This window comes from Chamaea fasciata, unplaced genomic scaffold (assembly GCF_029207755.1).
Source record: "Chamaea fasciata isolate MVZ Bird 193981 ecotype frontalis unplaced genomic scaffold, bChaFas1.0.hap1 SCAF_5, whole genome shotgun sequence".
Lineage (NCBI taxonomy): Eukaryota > Metazoa > Chordata > Aves > Passeriformes > Sylviidae > Chamaea > Chamaea fasciata.
In genome coordinates, this window is record NW_027094090.1 from 33,906,519 (window position 1) to 33,922,909 (window position 16,391).

Sequence of the window (16,391 nt, forward strand, 5' to 3'; positions counted from 1 at the left end):
GAAAATACCATTTTTCTTCTTGACTGAAATGTTGTAACAGTTCTGTTCTGCCCAGAAGATAAGTAGGAAAAATGCATTATGTATTAATGGAATTCGATGGAGGGTGAGCTCAGTTTCCCCAGTGCCACGAGAGACAGGGTGAAATTTGCTTGATTATTTCATGAGTTGAGAATCATTTTTGTTGCAGCACTGTGACTATAACCCAGCTACAAGTGGACAGTAGTTGTTGTGAGGAAAAAATTGTTCATCTCTATGATGGATCAGTGTCATCTGGAATTTAAGAACTGAAAATTCAAGGTCAGAGGGCAGCTGACACTTGATTTTGTGCTCTTTCCTCTATCCATGGCTTTGATCATGCTACATCTTTCTTTGTGCCTGGTGCTCAACAGAGTACCCCAGGGTCATGGCCTGTTTCCTTGTCAAGAGGTATAAACCTACTGGCCTAAATATCTGAGGCTCAAGCTTTAGCAGGGGTGGGGGCATGAAGGAAGAGGGGGGGAGCATTTCCTTCATGCTTTTCACTTTTCCCACATAACCCAAAGCAGACTAAACAAAACCAGTGTGAAATCTCATGGCTTGATGCTGCTATGGTTATATTTTTTAAGCTGTCATCCGTTCATTTATAGTTATGTTTATTCCCTGGATTTACAGCTTTTTTCAGCTTTTTCTTTCAGGGAGGTGCAGGAGGAGGTCGAAACCTTTAGAAAGGGGACTGCAGTAAGCAGTGGCCTATGATTAAAGCACTGTGTTTTTTCTTGATGCTGTTCCTCTGCAGCAGTGTCACACATGGTAGCATTTAGGAGTCCTTCACAGCTGAGGTGTTTCAAACACTAATGAATGGAAGTTTCGTCCTATAAGGCAGGCAAGCTTTGAGGCAAGCTTTGCTGAATGGTGCACTGTAGTGGCCTGGGAAAGGAAGAGAGTTATAAATTGTGTCAGTTAGCCACCCAGACAAAATGAAGCCATGTGGAAAATCAGATCTATTAAAGTATGTTTTAAGCTGGTCATTCTTCAAAGGTCTCAGTTGGCTGAGGGGGTGAATTCCTCTTCTTCCTAGATCTTTTTCACGTGCTGTCTTAGGCGATGATGTTCAGTGTTAGATAAAAAACAGCTTTTCGTTGACAGCCCCTTTTATTAGAACTGCTAGTTGCCCTGCAGTTCACCACCCATGTCCAGAAAGGTACTGAACTTTTGTTTAAAAAAGCAGAATAAGAACAACATATTTGGTCAGGCTTGCTGAAGGCAAACATGAAGCAACTCTAGGGCCAATGAGGAGGAGAAGGCTTCCCAGAGCAACTGCTTAGGATTTGACATGTGCTCAAAATGCTTTCCATTTTCTACCTGCCCATGTTTGCTGACCATAAGAGGCCCGTGACAAAGCATGGCACAGAATGCTTTTTCTTGGCATGTCTTGGAGTAGAAGAAAAACCTGGCAAGGCAAGGTGGGGGGATCAGAGAGCAGGGTACCTTCCCTTCCTTCCCAAGGTGGCTTCTTGAGATGTGACAGGACCTGTAAAGGGTATTTTATTAGCTCAAGAGGTAATTGTCAGCTGCAAGAGGGACAACAGAACTGACAGCCTAAGATGCACGGTCACCACGGTATTTACTATTCCTATGTGTGTGTTCTAGGAAGAGACTGAAGAGACGTCCTCACAAGAGTCTGCAGAAGAAGACTAGGAGATCACACCATGCAATTTCTACCTCATCAGCAGTTGGGTCTTTTGAAGGGAGAAGACACTGCCTTGACCACTTACTTTCTATTGCCATGGTCTTTCCACTTTTGCCTGGGGGAAAAAAATCACATAACCTTAAAAAGGATTTGACTAATCATCTTCTTTGTAATCCCTTCACAGTCCCAGGTCTAGTGAAAAACTGCTGTAACACAAAGGGGACACAGATTAACGATGCAACTTTTAATTACTGTTTTCTTTTTTCCTAACCTACTAATAGTTTGTTTGAGCTGCTAAGTAAGGGTTAATGGGTCAAGAAGAGCTCCAGATCAGGTTTATGTCATTCACTGCACTGCGTATAAACAAGAAACTTGTAACATAGTCATTATAATGGGCATTGAAATAGGAAAGGCTGGGTGTGTAACACTTAATGCCTTGCAACACTTCCAGCAACCCACTCCCTACTTAGTGAACTCCCTGTTTTAGAACACCAAAGATAGGGATAGATACTATCCTTTTTCTTTTGTAACCTTCTTGTAGACTTGTACTTGATTTTTTTTTTTAAGATTTACTATTATTTCGGGAAAAAAATGAAAGCTGATCTTTCATTTCATTCAGCTGGTAATCAGAAGAAAGAAATCAACATGAAAAAGGTACTTTCATTTTGCAAAAGGGAAGAAAGACAAAGATACGTTGTATAGTTACAGATACAAACATATCAGCACAAGCAATAGTAAACAAAATGAACAGTCCTTATCATCTGGATAATAGGAAGCCAGGGAGTTGGCTTTCTTAGAGACAGGAGTTTTCTTTGGAAACAAAAATTACTGACATCACTCTTATGCCATTACTGAACAAGTCTTTATTGATAAAAGTGTTCTAAAACATTCAAAAAGGTACCTAGAAATTAGTCATAAATTTATCTGAACAACAACAACAACAAAAAAAACCACCAGATTTTTGCTTAGTTTCTACTAATTCCACTTGCCCTGTACCAGTATTTTGAAAGAATTGAATCTTTCCTCATTGCTCATCAATCACAATGTAAGAATGAACACCATGTACCTCAGCAAAGCTCATGCATTACTTTAAGCAATGTATTTTGACATAGGATGGTTCATTGAGCACCTCTGTGCCAGTGGCATTTCTCCATCTTTTCATTCAAAGCAGCACTTTTAGCACCAGATGCAATATTACCCCACTATTCAATACTACCTCTGATTTTTACAAATAACTCAACAGACTGATAAATACATGCTGCTATACACATTCAATGCAGGAAATTTTTACTCGGTAGATAATCATGAGTGTATCTGCGTTTTCCCCTTATTTCTATTTCAGCCTTTTTGCAGTTAAGGAAGCAATGTCTTTTTTGTGTTTCAGCATGACTATGTGTGTTTCTTTCACTTGGTTTGTTTGGGGTTTTTTTTTTCTTTTTTTTTTTTTTTTTGTGTGTGGGTTTTTTTGTTTTGGTTTTGTTTTGTTTTATTTTATGTACTTACTCTATTCTCTGCTAGACTTCTGTGTAATGTACTGTTAACTTGAATATATTTTTGTATTGAATTGCTGATAGGTTGGTGAGGATAATTTTCTTCAAGGACACTACATGACAGAAAAAATTTAGCTGTAAAGTTTAAATATTACTGTCCAAGTTTGTACCTCAAATGAATTGTTTAAAGAAATGGACTAATTGATTGACAAAGACCTACCTCCAGACTTTAAATGGAATGAACTTGTTATTTTCAGCATTAGTTTTGAGACGTTTGAAACAGTTAGGACTGCAACTAATCCCTAATTCAAAATTATTTTTGTAAAATAACTTGTGGAAAATGAACACATTTTAAATTACTTTCGTATTAAAAATAAAAAAATGAACAAAAAAAACCTTCAAAGAAACTTGAAGCTTTGTAGGTGGGAAGCAACAAGCTCAGCTCTTGCATAATGCAATCACAAATATTTGTTTTTTTAAAAAAAATTAGTAGATTGTAAGAAAATACTTGACAAGTATTTTCATGTATTTTACACAAATGTGATTTTGTAATATGTTTCAGCCAGATTTATTTTAAATGCTTCTTATGTAGAGATTTTTTTATTCTCCCCTCTCTCACTTTTTTTGTTCTTTCCCTCTCGGTCTCCCCTCTCCAATTTCATTTTCTCTATTTCTGTTTTATTTCCCCTCTTCCTCTCTTTCCTAGTCAGTGCTTTGTACCATTGTATTAATAACTGGGCCAGGGGTAGTTTCTCAGGAAGGCGTCTGTTGGTATGGCTTTAGCGTGGAGCCAAATGCAGTTCAAGATAAGGACTTCCTGGCTTCTTCCAAGAGGCAGTGTCAAGAAATATGGACCTCCACGAAAGACTGCACAGGGTTCAGTGATGGAAATTGCTGGGAAAGAGCTGATTGGAATATTGTAACTAGACATGATAATATCAAGTGAAAGGGAAATAATCCTGGCTATACAGTAGCTCTAACAGGCCAAATCCAGTGTCACTTGAAGGCAGTAAGAGGAATTTTGCTGACTTCGAAGGGCATCATATCAAGCCTTAGCAAGTCCCTTTTGGGGTCTGAGGGGTTCTTTTGCATTTTTTTAAACCACGGTATTCAGTGGATGACACAGAAATAATTGCTCTGTGTGTGTGTCACTCTTCAACCTCTGAGAGACTTACCACTCTGATGAACTGAATCTTACATTTTCTATATATTGTAGTACAATCAAAACACATTACTACCTCTTAGGGCCTACTATACCTCATTTTTTCAGACTGAAAAATTGCATGTGGCCATTGAGTCAGTGAGAACATCATAAAATTTTTTTATATATATAGTTTATTTTTGTGGGAGATAAATTTTATACGACTGTTCTTTGCTGTCATTGGTCACTGCTAACTATGACTGGACATGTAACTCTTCTACCATTTCTGCAAGAGAGGTGTGTTTGCAGGAAAAAAATGCTTCAAGATGTTGAACTACAGTTTACTTTTCCTTGTGAGTGTCTTCTAACTTTTTGCTTTGCTCTTCATGTAGAGTTGCTGTCTATGATTGTACTTCAAATCGCTTGCTTGTTGAAAATGTTCCTTTAATGGTTTATCACAGTCTGTTCAGCACAATAAACATAATAGCTTCTGTGATCCCCATGTTGCTTGATTCCTAGACTTTTGTCACAGTTCCATAAAATGGGTAATAAAGTTTGGTCACAATGACCAAATTTGTAAAATCTTTGCATGCAAGTAGTCTTTTTTTTTTTTTTTTTCTTTTGTCCCACGATCACAGGCATGTGCCTGAGAAGTTAATTTACTGTTAGGGGCCCCAGGGGTGGGCACTTAGCAAAACTACACATCTTACAAGGCTCCCCGAAAGGTGACACATCAATTCCTGGCCCAGAACTTGCTGTGCTGAGCTAAAGGCTAAACTGTGCACTTGGGGACCAGCAATCCTACCCACCAGACAGGGAGCACCACAGCGCAGGCCAGGCTGATACTGGTTTTGTTGCCTGGTCTCAGATCTGGCCTCTTGGGGTCCACCAAGATGATAGGCCTTCTCCTTAGGCAAGATTGCAGTTTGCATCCAAGTTCATGAAGTTTCCATTATGCAGGCATTAGGTTAGAAAGACCAGGTACTCAGAGCAGCAGACACAGGGGTATGTCTGGGTACTGTCTGGGGCACAAATTGAAGAGCTCAGGAAACTGTATTAAAACTCAGCTACCCCCAAGATTGTCACAGGTAAGTCAGTAGGATTCTTCTGTCTTCTCTTCATTTGCTCTTACATGGTCCTGTGGCCTGTTACAGTGAGATTTAAAGTCATAGAATCATAGAATATCCTGAGTTGGAAGGGACCCACTAGGACTATCAAAGTCCAACTCCTGGCCCTGCACAGAACAGCCACAAGAATCACACCATATGCCTGAGAGTGTTGCCCAAATGCTTCTTGAACTCTGTCAGACTGGTGCTGTGGCCGCTTCCATGGGGAGCCTGTTCCTGGGCCTGACCACCCTCTGGGTGAAGAATCCTTTTCTGATATCTAACCTAAACCTCCCCTGACTCAGGTTCATGACCTTTTCTGGAGTCCTGACCCTGGTCATGAGAGTGAAGAAATCAGTACCTTCCCCTCTGCTTCCCCTGGTAAGGAAGCTGAAGACCACTATGAGGTGTCCTCTCAGTCTCCTCTTTCCAGGCTGAAGAAGTCAAGTAATCTCAGATGCTCCTCATATGGCTTCCCCTCAAGGCCCTTCACCATCCTCATGGCCCTCCTTTGGACACTCTCTAATAGATTTATATCTTTTTTATGTTGTGGTGCCCAAAACTGCACACAGGACTTAAGGTGAGGACACACAAGTGCAGAGCAGAGTGGGACAATCACCATCCGATTAAATCTGTGGTGCGTGTCCATTGTTTCATATTGGCAGCCACTCCTGTCTCACCTAGGGGGATTGTGCAGTTATTATTTCCTGAGATGTGTAGGTTTACACATTCTTTGTGTTCACTCGTTTGCAGACTCTCCACTCTCAATATCTGTCTTCCCAAGGGCTTCATGACACGCTCCCTTTGGCCTCAGTTACTTGTAAAATAATCAAAATAAGATCACAAAAAAAGCACTAAGTAACAACACCCATTTAGTCCTGAGTCAGATGTGAGTAAGTGCATTCATCACAATGTTCTCTTCTGCTTTGTCACTCTGCTTAGTGGTATTAAAAGATCATTCCAGGGTTCAGTCTTCCTGGTGGTCGTCTTCCCTGTGGTTGCCATCACTTGGCTCTTCCTGTTATTTTATCTGATGTGATGCTCCAGCTGTAAACCACCCACCTGACAGGTCAGCCAAGTGGCTGAACTTCTGCTACTCTGTGCTAAACTCCCCTCTACTTCTTAGTCATTCCTCCAGCTTGCTTCACTCCCACTTCCCTTCTCAGGGCATCTCCCAATAAATTTCTGCATGCTTTATTCCATGGTGAGACTATTTCTGTGTTTAAAACTAATTGGCTTCTGCAGGATCAAGGCCTGCATTTGTCTAGCAGCCAAGAGTGCTTTATCCAAGAAGCCGGTGGCAGGAGTCATATTAAGTTTCTGGTTTTGCTTTCCTCTGCCATCGCATCTCATCCGTACAAATATGGGGAGGAATTATTGAAAGCTGGTGCTGCCAGTGCCTTGCACAGCTATTTAATTGTCCATAGCTCTTTTCAAAACCAAACCATCTGGTCTGGTCATCATTAGAAACAGGACCCAGAGCAATGTGAGTCTCCCAATCACACGAGAGGAGTCAGATTTGTCATGCCTCACACTTCACCTGAAGCCTGAGTTATGCTTTTCACCCCAGCACGTCTGCATACAAGGATGTAGAATTTTGTCTCTCAATTTTTCCTTTTTTAATGTCCCACCATCTTTGTGATTACATTAATTTTTAAATATACAGAAGTACTTAAGCATTGTCATGGTTTAGGAATGGCACTCCTGCTCCCTCCCTCAGGCCCCTCCAGTGAGAGAGAAAAAAAGGCAGAGATTATGACCTAAAAACAATTTACTGGAAACAGCAATGAGATAAGAAAATAAACAGCAACAGCAACATTATTAATAATCACAGTGTAAAGAGAGAGGGTGTTTTACATGCAAATTTCTCACCCACTGACCTGATGCAGCACAGCCCTGAAGCAACCAACAAAATGGCAGCCAGACCCTCCGTGCACCTGCTTTTACTCTGACTGCAATTCCCTCCTTCTTGGGAGAATCTCTTACTTCCACTCACCAGTGATGACGTGCGTGGTATAGAGTGACAACACAGACACGCCACATGGCATCAGGCTCTGCACCCTCATGGCTACTGAGAAAAATTAACCCTGTCTTTGGACGAAACCAGGACAATCATGTAACCTTTAGCACAAATAAAGGTACAATTGCTTTATGCCTCCTCTTTTCAGAAATACTACCAGTACTTATTACACTTTATTGAACAGGTTGTCCCCAGAAGCTGTGGATACTCAATCCCTGAAAGTGTACAAGGCCAGGTTGGATGGGGCTTTGAGCAACTTGGTGTAGTGGAAAGTGTGCCTGCCCATGGAATGAGGCTTAGAATTACATAATCTTTCAGGTCCTTTTCAACCCAAACCATTCAGTGATTCTGTGTTTTATTATATCTACTTGCTCAGCCGAAAGAATGTGTGTCATCATGTGTTAAATACATTGTCTGAACAATATAGACACGGAAACACTGGAAGTCAGATTGGACAGAGCTCTGAACAACCAAATCTAATTGAAGACATCCCTGCTCATTGCAAGAGGTTGGACTTTTAAAGGTACCTTCCAACTCAAACTGTTCTATGACTCTATGACCCTGTGATCCTTGCTGTCTGGACTCCTTACAACAAGCAAGAGTCAATAAAGGTTAACGCTCTTCCTGCCTGCCTACAGGATCCATGGGCTTTGTGCCATGCTAGGACATGCAAGCGATGGGGAAACTTCAATCCTCCTGCCACCCCACCTCACTCACAAGAGCAAAAGGAGGGAAGCCATCCTGAGCATGCACTCCACCTTGCTTCCAGATGTCCCTGGCATGCAGGTCCTGCTCTAGCTGTTTTGCTGTTCCAACCATCCTCATGTCCTTCAGTTAGCATGATGAGCTCTGCTGCTCTGCACTCATTCACCTCTATGTGGCAATAAGGTTTAATGTCTCTTTTTCCTTCACACCTTTTACTTTCCTTTGCCATTCAAACAACCTTTTGGTTTTTTGGATATGTTTCTCACTTCTTTCCTTCCCACCTGTGATCTAATGCTTTTCCCCCTCCTTTATCACTCTAACCTTGCAGTGCACTTTTTCCGGTATTCAAGAGAAAGAAAGCATCCTCCTGTAACTAACATCCTCTGGAAATACATGCATGTAATTACGATTACCCTGAAGATAACAGTCTTCTGTGGTAGCAGTTTAAGTGGGAAGCAATCTGCCTGTTTACACTCTAAAATGAGACTGCAGATGGTTGTGCCCCAAACCTGCCACACGGGATTACAATCAGCTTTTATCTGCTAGAAAGAAAGGGAAATTGACACATTAGCAGATAAGACACAAGCCTTAACTGAGTGCTTCCCTACTGAGTTGGGGCTAATTAAGCACAGCTAAAAACATTAGCATTGTCACATAAAGGAGGAGCATTACATTCTTATTAATGGCTAGGGTAAAACTCAAGCTGGAATCCAAACATATGCTACATTAAGGCACGCTATTAAAATAATCAGTGAAAGAAAATAACAAATGAAAGTTGGGTGGATCTGAAAAATCAATAGCAGGCAGAAATATAAATTAGCAAGAGAGGAAACTTAGCAAAGACAGAAGCCCCATCAAAAAACAAGATTACAGTACATTATATATGAATGTCAGCTACAAAATATTATGTGGGACCACTAAAGATTATGATTTTAACTAAAGGGGGTTTTAATTCAGAAAATCTATTAAACATATATAGTCCCTCAAGGCATTTTGTTCTTAGTTCAGGAAGAAGGAAAAAAATAAGCACCTTTTTATTGCACTGGAACACATTTACCATAAAACCATAGTTCTAGCAATATCACATAATAAAAAGTAAAATTTAAATCAACATTTGAAAACAAATCAGCTCAGCAGATGCACTGAAGAAGTCACTTTAGCCCTACATGACAGCAGAGTATTGTCTTTGAAGCTACATCATAGTCTAAGATAGGGGTTTTATGAGGCCTGATGTGCACAGAAGGTGTTCACAAGGAATTACTGCTCCTAGACTGCAGCCACACTTGGGGTCCAAGACAAATTAATGTCTATCCAGGGCACCGTTAATAAGATTATTTTTGCCAAAGGTTCATAATGAGCACAGTTTGGGATTGTTTAGCTTTGGTTTTTTTATCCCAACAGGCAGTAAAGTCAATGAGATTCAAGCCCTGGGGAATATCATCAGCTGGAGATCCCCACGTGATCCACACTTTTGGTGTCCCCTCATATGGCTGTTGTGTTATGAACAACACCTTTGAGATCCACCTCACTGCCCAGTTATATCCCTACAGGTCTCAGAGGCACCACTGACTGGTCCATAAGTTGCCCTACATCGTTGCAGAGAGAAAGGGATCTTGCCCTAAACAAAACTCTGTGTGGCAAAAATTAATGATATAGAACTTGTGTTGGAGGTGGCCACTACACAAACCTCACTCTCACTTTTGCAAGCAGCTTACAGTCAGGAGATGTGTCTCTGTTTGGCTTTGGATATGTGTAACTATACAGCAGGACCATAACTGCATCTATATCTTTTTAATGCTTTTAAAAAAAAAATTAAAATTACATTTTTCAAAGGCTACTGGTGATTCTCCCTCACTTATGTCCCTGACACACTCAACAAAGTGTTATATTGTACTTACAGCAACAACGCAGCAACGGCACAGCACAGAATGAATGTCAGAAACCTTGTGTTACCAGACCAATAAGGACATTTTTTTCATAAATAAGTTTCAGTGCATCATTATTCAGAGGTTAGGGGGAGGACTTGTTTTTCACTAAAATCTTTAGAATGAAATTGTTTCATCAGCACTTAATTGTCTGTGCTGGGAATGAAAACTGTCTTCCTTCAATCAGAATTTGACACAAAACACTTTGGTTTGGTTATATGTGAGTGTGTTTTACATGAAAAGAGTCCCCATATTTCTTAACCAATACACACAATTAAATAGTATAGCTCTTGATTTCAATAGGAAATAGGCTTAAGAAAGAAAGATAGGAAGATTTCATTTCCTATGGAACACAGGAAACATTTATAATCTTCTGTCTATCCCCTTTCCGTTTACAACTTCAAGGCTATTTCAATTCTTTTTGGCAATTAGCCTTGACCTGTAAAGGATGACCTCTACTATTGGCTTTTCCTCATGAGGTCTTGACTAAAATCAGCTTGCAGTGCACAGATTTACCTTTGCACTTCTCTGAACTCTATTATGGGGAATCTCAAGGCCTTGAATAAACTCTTAGGACATGCAGCCCCAAAAGTAACTGGTTGTGGATCAGTAATGGCTTTTCTGGTAACACAAAAACCTACAAATCAGGAAGCTAAATAGGCACAGTTCAGGGTGCAGACAGATGACAGATGCAAGGAAGAAAACAGTGATGGGGAGGTGGCTGAAATCCTATTGTAGTTGCTTACAGCAATGAGTTTTAGGGATAATTGATCTATTGCATGGAAGTGAAGACCAGTTAAAGTTGCAACCTCTGCTCCATACACGAAACCTAGTGAAAGATACTTTATTTATTTATTTATCTAGTAAATTATATGCACAAAAAAAAAACAAAACAGCAATAATGTCAGCAGTGCAAACCTTTAGGATAGCCTGTTCTTCCCCACCATATGGACAAGGGTGTTTCAAGACACTTTGAGAACATCAATAAAACGAGTGGGTGTCCTCATAATCTATGAAGGTGAAAAGTGGCCACACCATGTTTTCAACGGAGACAGACTCCCACAATTTAATGAGGGCTGACCCCAGGAAGCAGTGGGATAGTAGTAAATAAAAAAGTAAATTAAGCGTTTGATGTTGATGAAAAGTTAGCATGTTTTTCTTCAGTTAAAGGTCAAAAGAGTAGCCAAATAAAAAGTTTTTCGGCTTTTAGGCAGAGATCTGTGTCACCAAGCTTTAGTCATTTAAAACTTAGATGTCTCATCTAAGATTTTCATCAGCCAGAGGGCAATTCCTTCCTTCCTAAAATATAGGTCCAAGCTGGGTGGGATGAATCACTCATCCCTCCCTACTGACTGTTCAGGAAGCTGAGACAGCGATGTTAACTTAGCTCAAAAAAAAAAAGTGAATATGGGTCGTTTCCAATTACACTGCTGAGCTGAGCAACTCTTACTCATGAGCAATTGCTCTAACCCCTGCACTCATCTTCCAGATGTGTCTCCAAAGGCAGATAAGTCAGTTGTCTTCATCACATGCACAATGTAGGTGCATAAAATCCAGAATGAGATTCAGGCTTTGTGTCCCAGTTTCACAGAAAAAATTAAGTGCAGACTGGGAGAGAGACAGGGTCAGTTTAGACAATCATGTCCCCTGATAGCCAGCACAACCCATTGCCTAGAGCAGGCAGGCATCCTACACCTGTCCCTTGAATGCAACTCATCAAAGACTAAGGTAAGGTTGTGGTTTAATCCCAGCTGGCAGCTAAGCCCCACACAACTCACTCTTCCCCAGCAAAATGAGGGAGACAGACAGAAGAGTAAAAGTGAGGAAAATCTTGGACTGAAATAAGGACAGTTTAATAGGTAAAGCAAAAGCTGCCTATGGAAGCAGAGCAAAACAAGGAATTCATTCGCCGCTTCCTGTGGGCAGGCAGGTGTTCAGCCATCTCCAGGAAAACAGCAGTCCCTCATGCATAGTGGTGACTTGGAAAGACAAATGACATCTCTTCAAACGTGTGTCTCCCTTTTGTCCTCTTCCTCCAGATTTTATAGACTGAACATGATGTCATATGGTATGGTGTATCCCTTTGGTCAGTTGGGGTCAGCTGTCCCAGCTGTATTCCCTTCCATCTTCTTGTATATCCCTAGCCCATGTTCTGGTGCAGAGGTACATGAAGCAGAAAAGGCACTGATGCTGGGCAAGCCCTGCTCAGCAGTAACAGATTTGTATTATCCACAGTTTTCAGCACAAATCCAAAGCTTATTCCCATGCAGCTACTATGGAGAAAATTATTTCCACCCCTGTCAAAACCAGCACAATTTCAAACCAAGGTAATTTCAAACCAAGATCTTGGACGTTTTTCTTCCCATGCACCAGTCAGTCATTTCTTTGATGTCCCTAGTACGTCAGGAGCACTGAGGTCATGTGTTTGGGGGTTGGATGAGATTTCCTTTAAAGGTCCTTCCAACCCAAACCATTCTATGATGCTATGCTTTGATGTCCCTCTATATAATGTTGTGACATATCTGGAAGGAGATGTTATATGGTCAGTTCAAACCTCAAACAACCGCAAGTACACATCTAAAACATGGAAATAGAAGGCAAAAATACAGAGTCATATTGTCACTACGCTTTCTTATCATTTTGTATTTGCTTATGCTTTGTCCAGCCAGTGGCATAGCACTTAAAAAGTGAGGGGGACAGCATCAATGGTCTCAACAGTCACTGGAGGAGGTGCAAAGTTTGCAGCCTCACCCAAAGCATAGCTGAGCCAGGTGAGCCACAGTAGCTGAGCAGTCAGTAGGCAGAGCTGCGGCACACAGAGTGACAGCAGCATGACTACAGTAAGTTCTGGGGGGAAATGCTTGAAGGACCTACACAGAGAATTTTAAGTTCCTGGTGGAAAACAACTATCTCAGCTGAGACTTGCTGCTAAGTGAGTGCACTTATGTTACAGACTGCAAGGATACAGATTTCAAGTAAAACAGCAGCTTCTTGGAGAGTTCATCAGCACTGCTCTTTTTGATTTGGGGCAGATGTCAGCATCAGGGCATGAGACACTGCAGCCCAAACCTGATTAGATTTCCTCACCTTTAGATCATATTACAATTAAACATATCAAAACAAGCCACTTCCTGAAATTGAGGAGGTCATTAAAGCCGATGTTCAATTTCAACCTACAGTGCCATCAGAATCTGTCCTGATGCACTGGCTGCTCATGCTGTTTTGCGTTTGAGTAAAAACTACACAGCTGAGCCTTTGGATGAAGTCTAAACCTCCATCTATGCAGCCCTGTAAAAAAAAACTATGAAAGAAGCCTTTTGAATTATCGTTGTCCTGATCTCATAAGAATGAAACGGCATCAGAAAATAGTAAAAATATTACGTACCTTTTTCACAGTTAATCCTTTGTGTCAGCTTCCCAGATGGTGAGAATCTGTTTAGCTCTGGGAAATCAATGAAATCACTCTGTCTGATGCCACTGAAGAAGTCAGCTAATCAAACTCTGGCCAAAACACTTTCAGAACCTCCTTGTCTGAAAGGAGGAGAGGGAAAATGCACAGGAGTTTCAGAGTTAATGTCTGACTGCTCTTCTCTGGAGCTTGCTGCTGATGCTCTAAAGGCCCATCTGAACACAGAGATTAGGATTCAATGACATCCAGCTAGAAGGCAAAGGTATATTCTCATTACACAAGGATAAAGGAGGAATGACTGCAAAAACCACACTTAAACTCATTTGAGAGTGATATGAATGTGAAAAGTTTCAGGCCTTCTGAGGCTTATTTTTTCCTTCATGGGTTATACAAAACACATTCATGCAGCCTTAGCTATCTCATGGGTTGTGGTATCTTCAAAACCCCATGAAACATTTGTTCTGCATTCAAGCATATTTTGCGTTGGAGCTCAAACTCAACAGTATGCTCCACACTGAGTGTTACTATGTGGAGACTGTGCTTACTTCCCCACATGGAATTAATTTCAATAGATGCTATCAATTCTGTAAGAATCAAAAGCCTCATCTTCAGCCTTGGGATGGTGTAGATCAAGAGGCTGGATGTCCACAAAAGCAATAAACCACAGACGCGGGGTACCCCCCTTGAAAACCTATTTGAAAAGTTTCCTCACCCAAACGTGGTACCCCAAAACCATGCCAGGGGCAAATACAGGGATGGCACTGAACCCCCCAGCTAGAGCCCATCCCTGTGTTACTCCCAAAACTCTGGATGCCACCTCTTTTTTCCAGTCCTGAAGATGATGGTGACCCCAGAGCTGGGATGCTGCCATGGAGCTGACCAAGCTAAGCATCCCACCCAAAGGCACACCCAGGAGGTGGTCCTGGCTGTCATAGCAGTCACAGAATCAGCACAGCCACACTCTCACCTTCAGCACTTTGCTGAATCATAACTTTACAGTCCTGCAAGATCACGAGAAAAAGCGCATATGGGAAAGAAAAGAAAAATATGAACAGGAACAGGAAAAGTAATATCTAACAACCAGCTATCACTTTCCAAATATTTTTCTTCTATTAATTTTAAGGGCAAAATCATTTGGTGGTAAATGGGGAATAAACTAAAACCATCTGCACCCTGCTCGGCAGCTGTCAGAAAGCCAAGCAAGCTCTTTGGGTATATAGGCCTGATGTTTAAATCCACTGAAGCTACTCCAGCAGTGTCAAGCACACTGATGAGAGCCCTTTTCCAGAGCTGAAGAGGCTGATTCTAATGTTATGGTATTTCTAAGATTAGAAAGTTGTATTAGAGATCCCACTAAAATGATATGGTTTTGCAAGAAATTCATTTTATTTAGTGATTACTCATATGGCACCCATCTATTTTAGAATAAAAGGAAACCAGCAGGGCAGAGAAGAGATCTCATGTACTGATGGGATAAGATGCCTAGCACAGTATGTGGTTTGAACACCAGAGGTCTGGACTTGAGCAGAAAGGGAGGGGAGCAGCCCATAAACATAATTTGAGAAGAATGTCTTAATCCTACAAGTAGTTAACAGATAACCTGATGGCTGACTTTGGCAATTTGATCCAAGCAGCAAACACCAGCAGTCCTGGAGGAGGGAAAAGCTTTTTTTAAAAAAAGAATAAACTTTAAGAGTATGTCCCATCAACTAGATTTTTGAGATAAGATTAGTGAGGAATAGGTTGATTTGTACTTCCTGAGTTTAAAGTGCAGATCTCCATGGATCATAATGTCCTGCCTAGCTGCTAATCTCTGCGTGTTGAAAAAACACTACTTCTCTTTGGGAGAGAAAGTGTTGCACATTGGGATAGTGCAACAGTATTTTTCCACAGAAAACCGAAAATGTATTTTCTTCATTTTATAGGATTGGAGTTATCTAAGGAGGAGGCAGGAGGATCAGCATTTTTGCAGCAAGGTACTGAAAATAATTCCTCTGGAGATTTTGCAACTTTACTGAGACAATCAGCAACTCAACTGACACAAATATATATTTATATATACACTACTTATGATTATACCATATATTTAATAAATATGGATTTATTATCCATGAGTTTAAAATTTTTGTCCTACTAACCAATTTTTGCAGAGGTTAAGAAAGGATGGATTTCCTTTAATTCATTTTAGATCTCCAGACACTTCCTTTCTCCTTGCTCATACTGTGTAGCAAAGGACACATAGTTGGGCAGCCCTCCCAGCATCCTTCAGTGTTCCTTGTAGCCCAGTCCCTACACCCTTTCCTCACAGAGGAAACAGCCCAAAGGCAAAGTGGGAGCCCTTCTGCTGAGTTTCACTTGCCCAAGCCGCACCTGCAATTCTCAGGACAGAGCCTGAGTAGATACGGAGATTTGGACTAAACTCCAGGCATTTTTATAACACCCCACATGAATTACAGTGTTTTGCCAATTATTGTTGCCTCTCTCCTTCACCTCTTTTCACCATGCAGCCCAAAGTGACTGAATGGAAATATCAGTGATGCTGGCCACCGTGTTTGGTGCTGTCACGCCTGTTTTCATACAGCTCCTCCTCCAGAGCCACGGATCCATACGCAATGCTGGGCTTCACTGAGATGTGTGCTGCAAACAGCTCACCCTGCAGGCACCCAGCAAGTGGTGCCAGAGCAAGGAGATGGAGAAGAAAGGAAGTGTGTCAGACAGAGGAAGAAGAAGGCAAATTACACCTGAAATTTTAGGACTCAAAGGGGACAAATAAAAAGCAGAAAAGGTGTGTGAACGAAGATGAGACTGGAGTTGAAGAGCCTCTTTAGCTAGGCATAAATCTGTGCTGCTGCTAGGGGCAGTCTGTCCTCTCCCCTCTCCCCAGTCGTTTCCAGCCTTGCGATCTAAGCTGGTTGGAAACGACTAA

The 16,391-nt window shown here is 41.2% G+C and overlaps 1 protein-coding gene across 1 annotated transcript in view; it reads left to right on the forward strand.

Annotated features, from left to right (window-relative positions):
* HMGA2 (high mobility group AT-hook 2) overlaps positions 1-4,901 on the forward strand; it is a 112,746-nt gene extending 107,845 nt beyond the window's left edge. The window contains exon 5 of the mRNA XM_066183197.1: positions 1,630-4,901. Coding sequence (XP_066039294.1) covers positions 1,630-1,677 — 48 coding nt within the window. The 3' untranslated portion in view covers positions 1,678-4,901. The remainder of the gene's footprint in view (positions 1-1,629) is intronic.
* Positions 4,902-16,391: the final 11,490 nt, after the last annotated feature.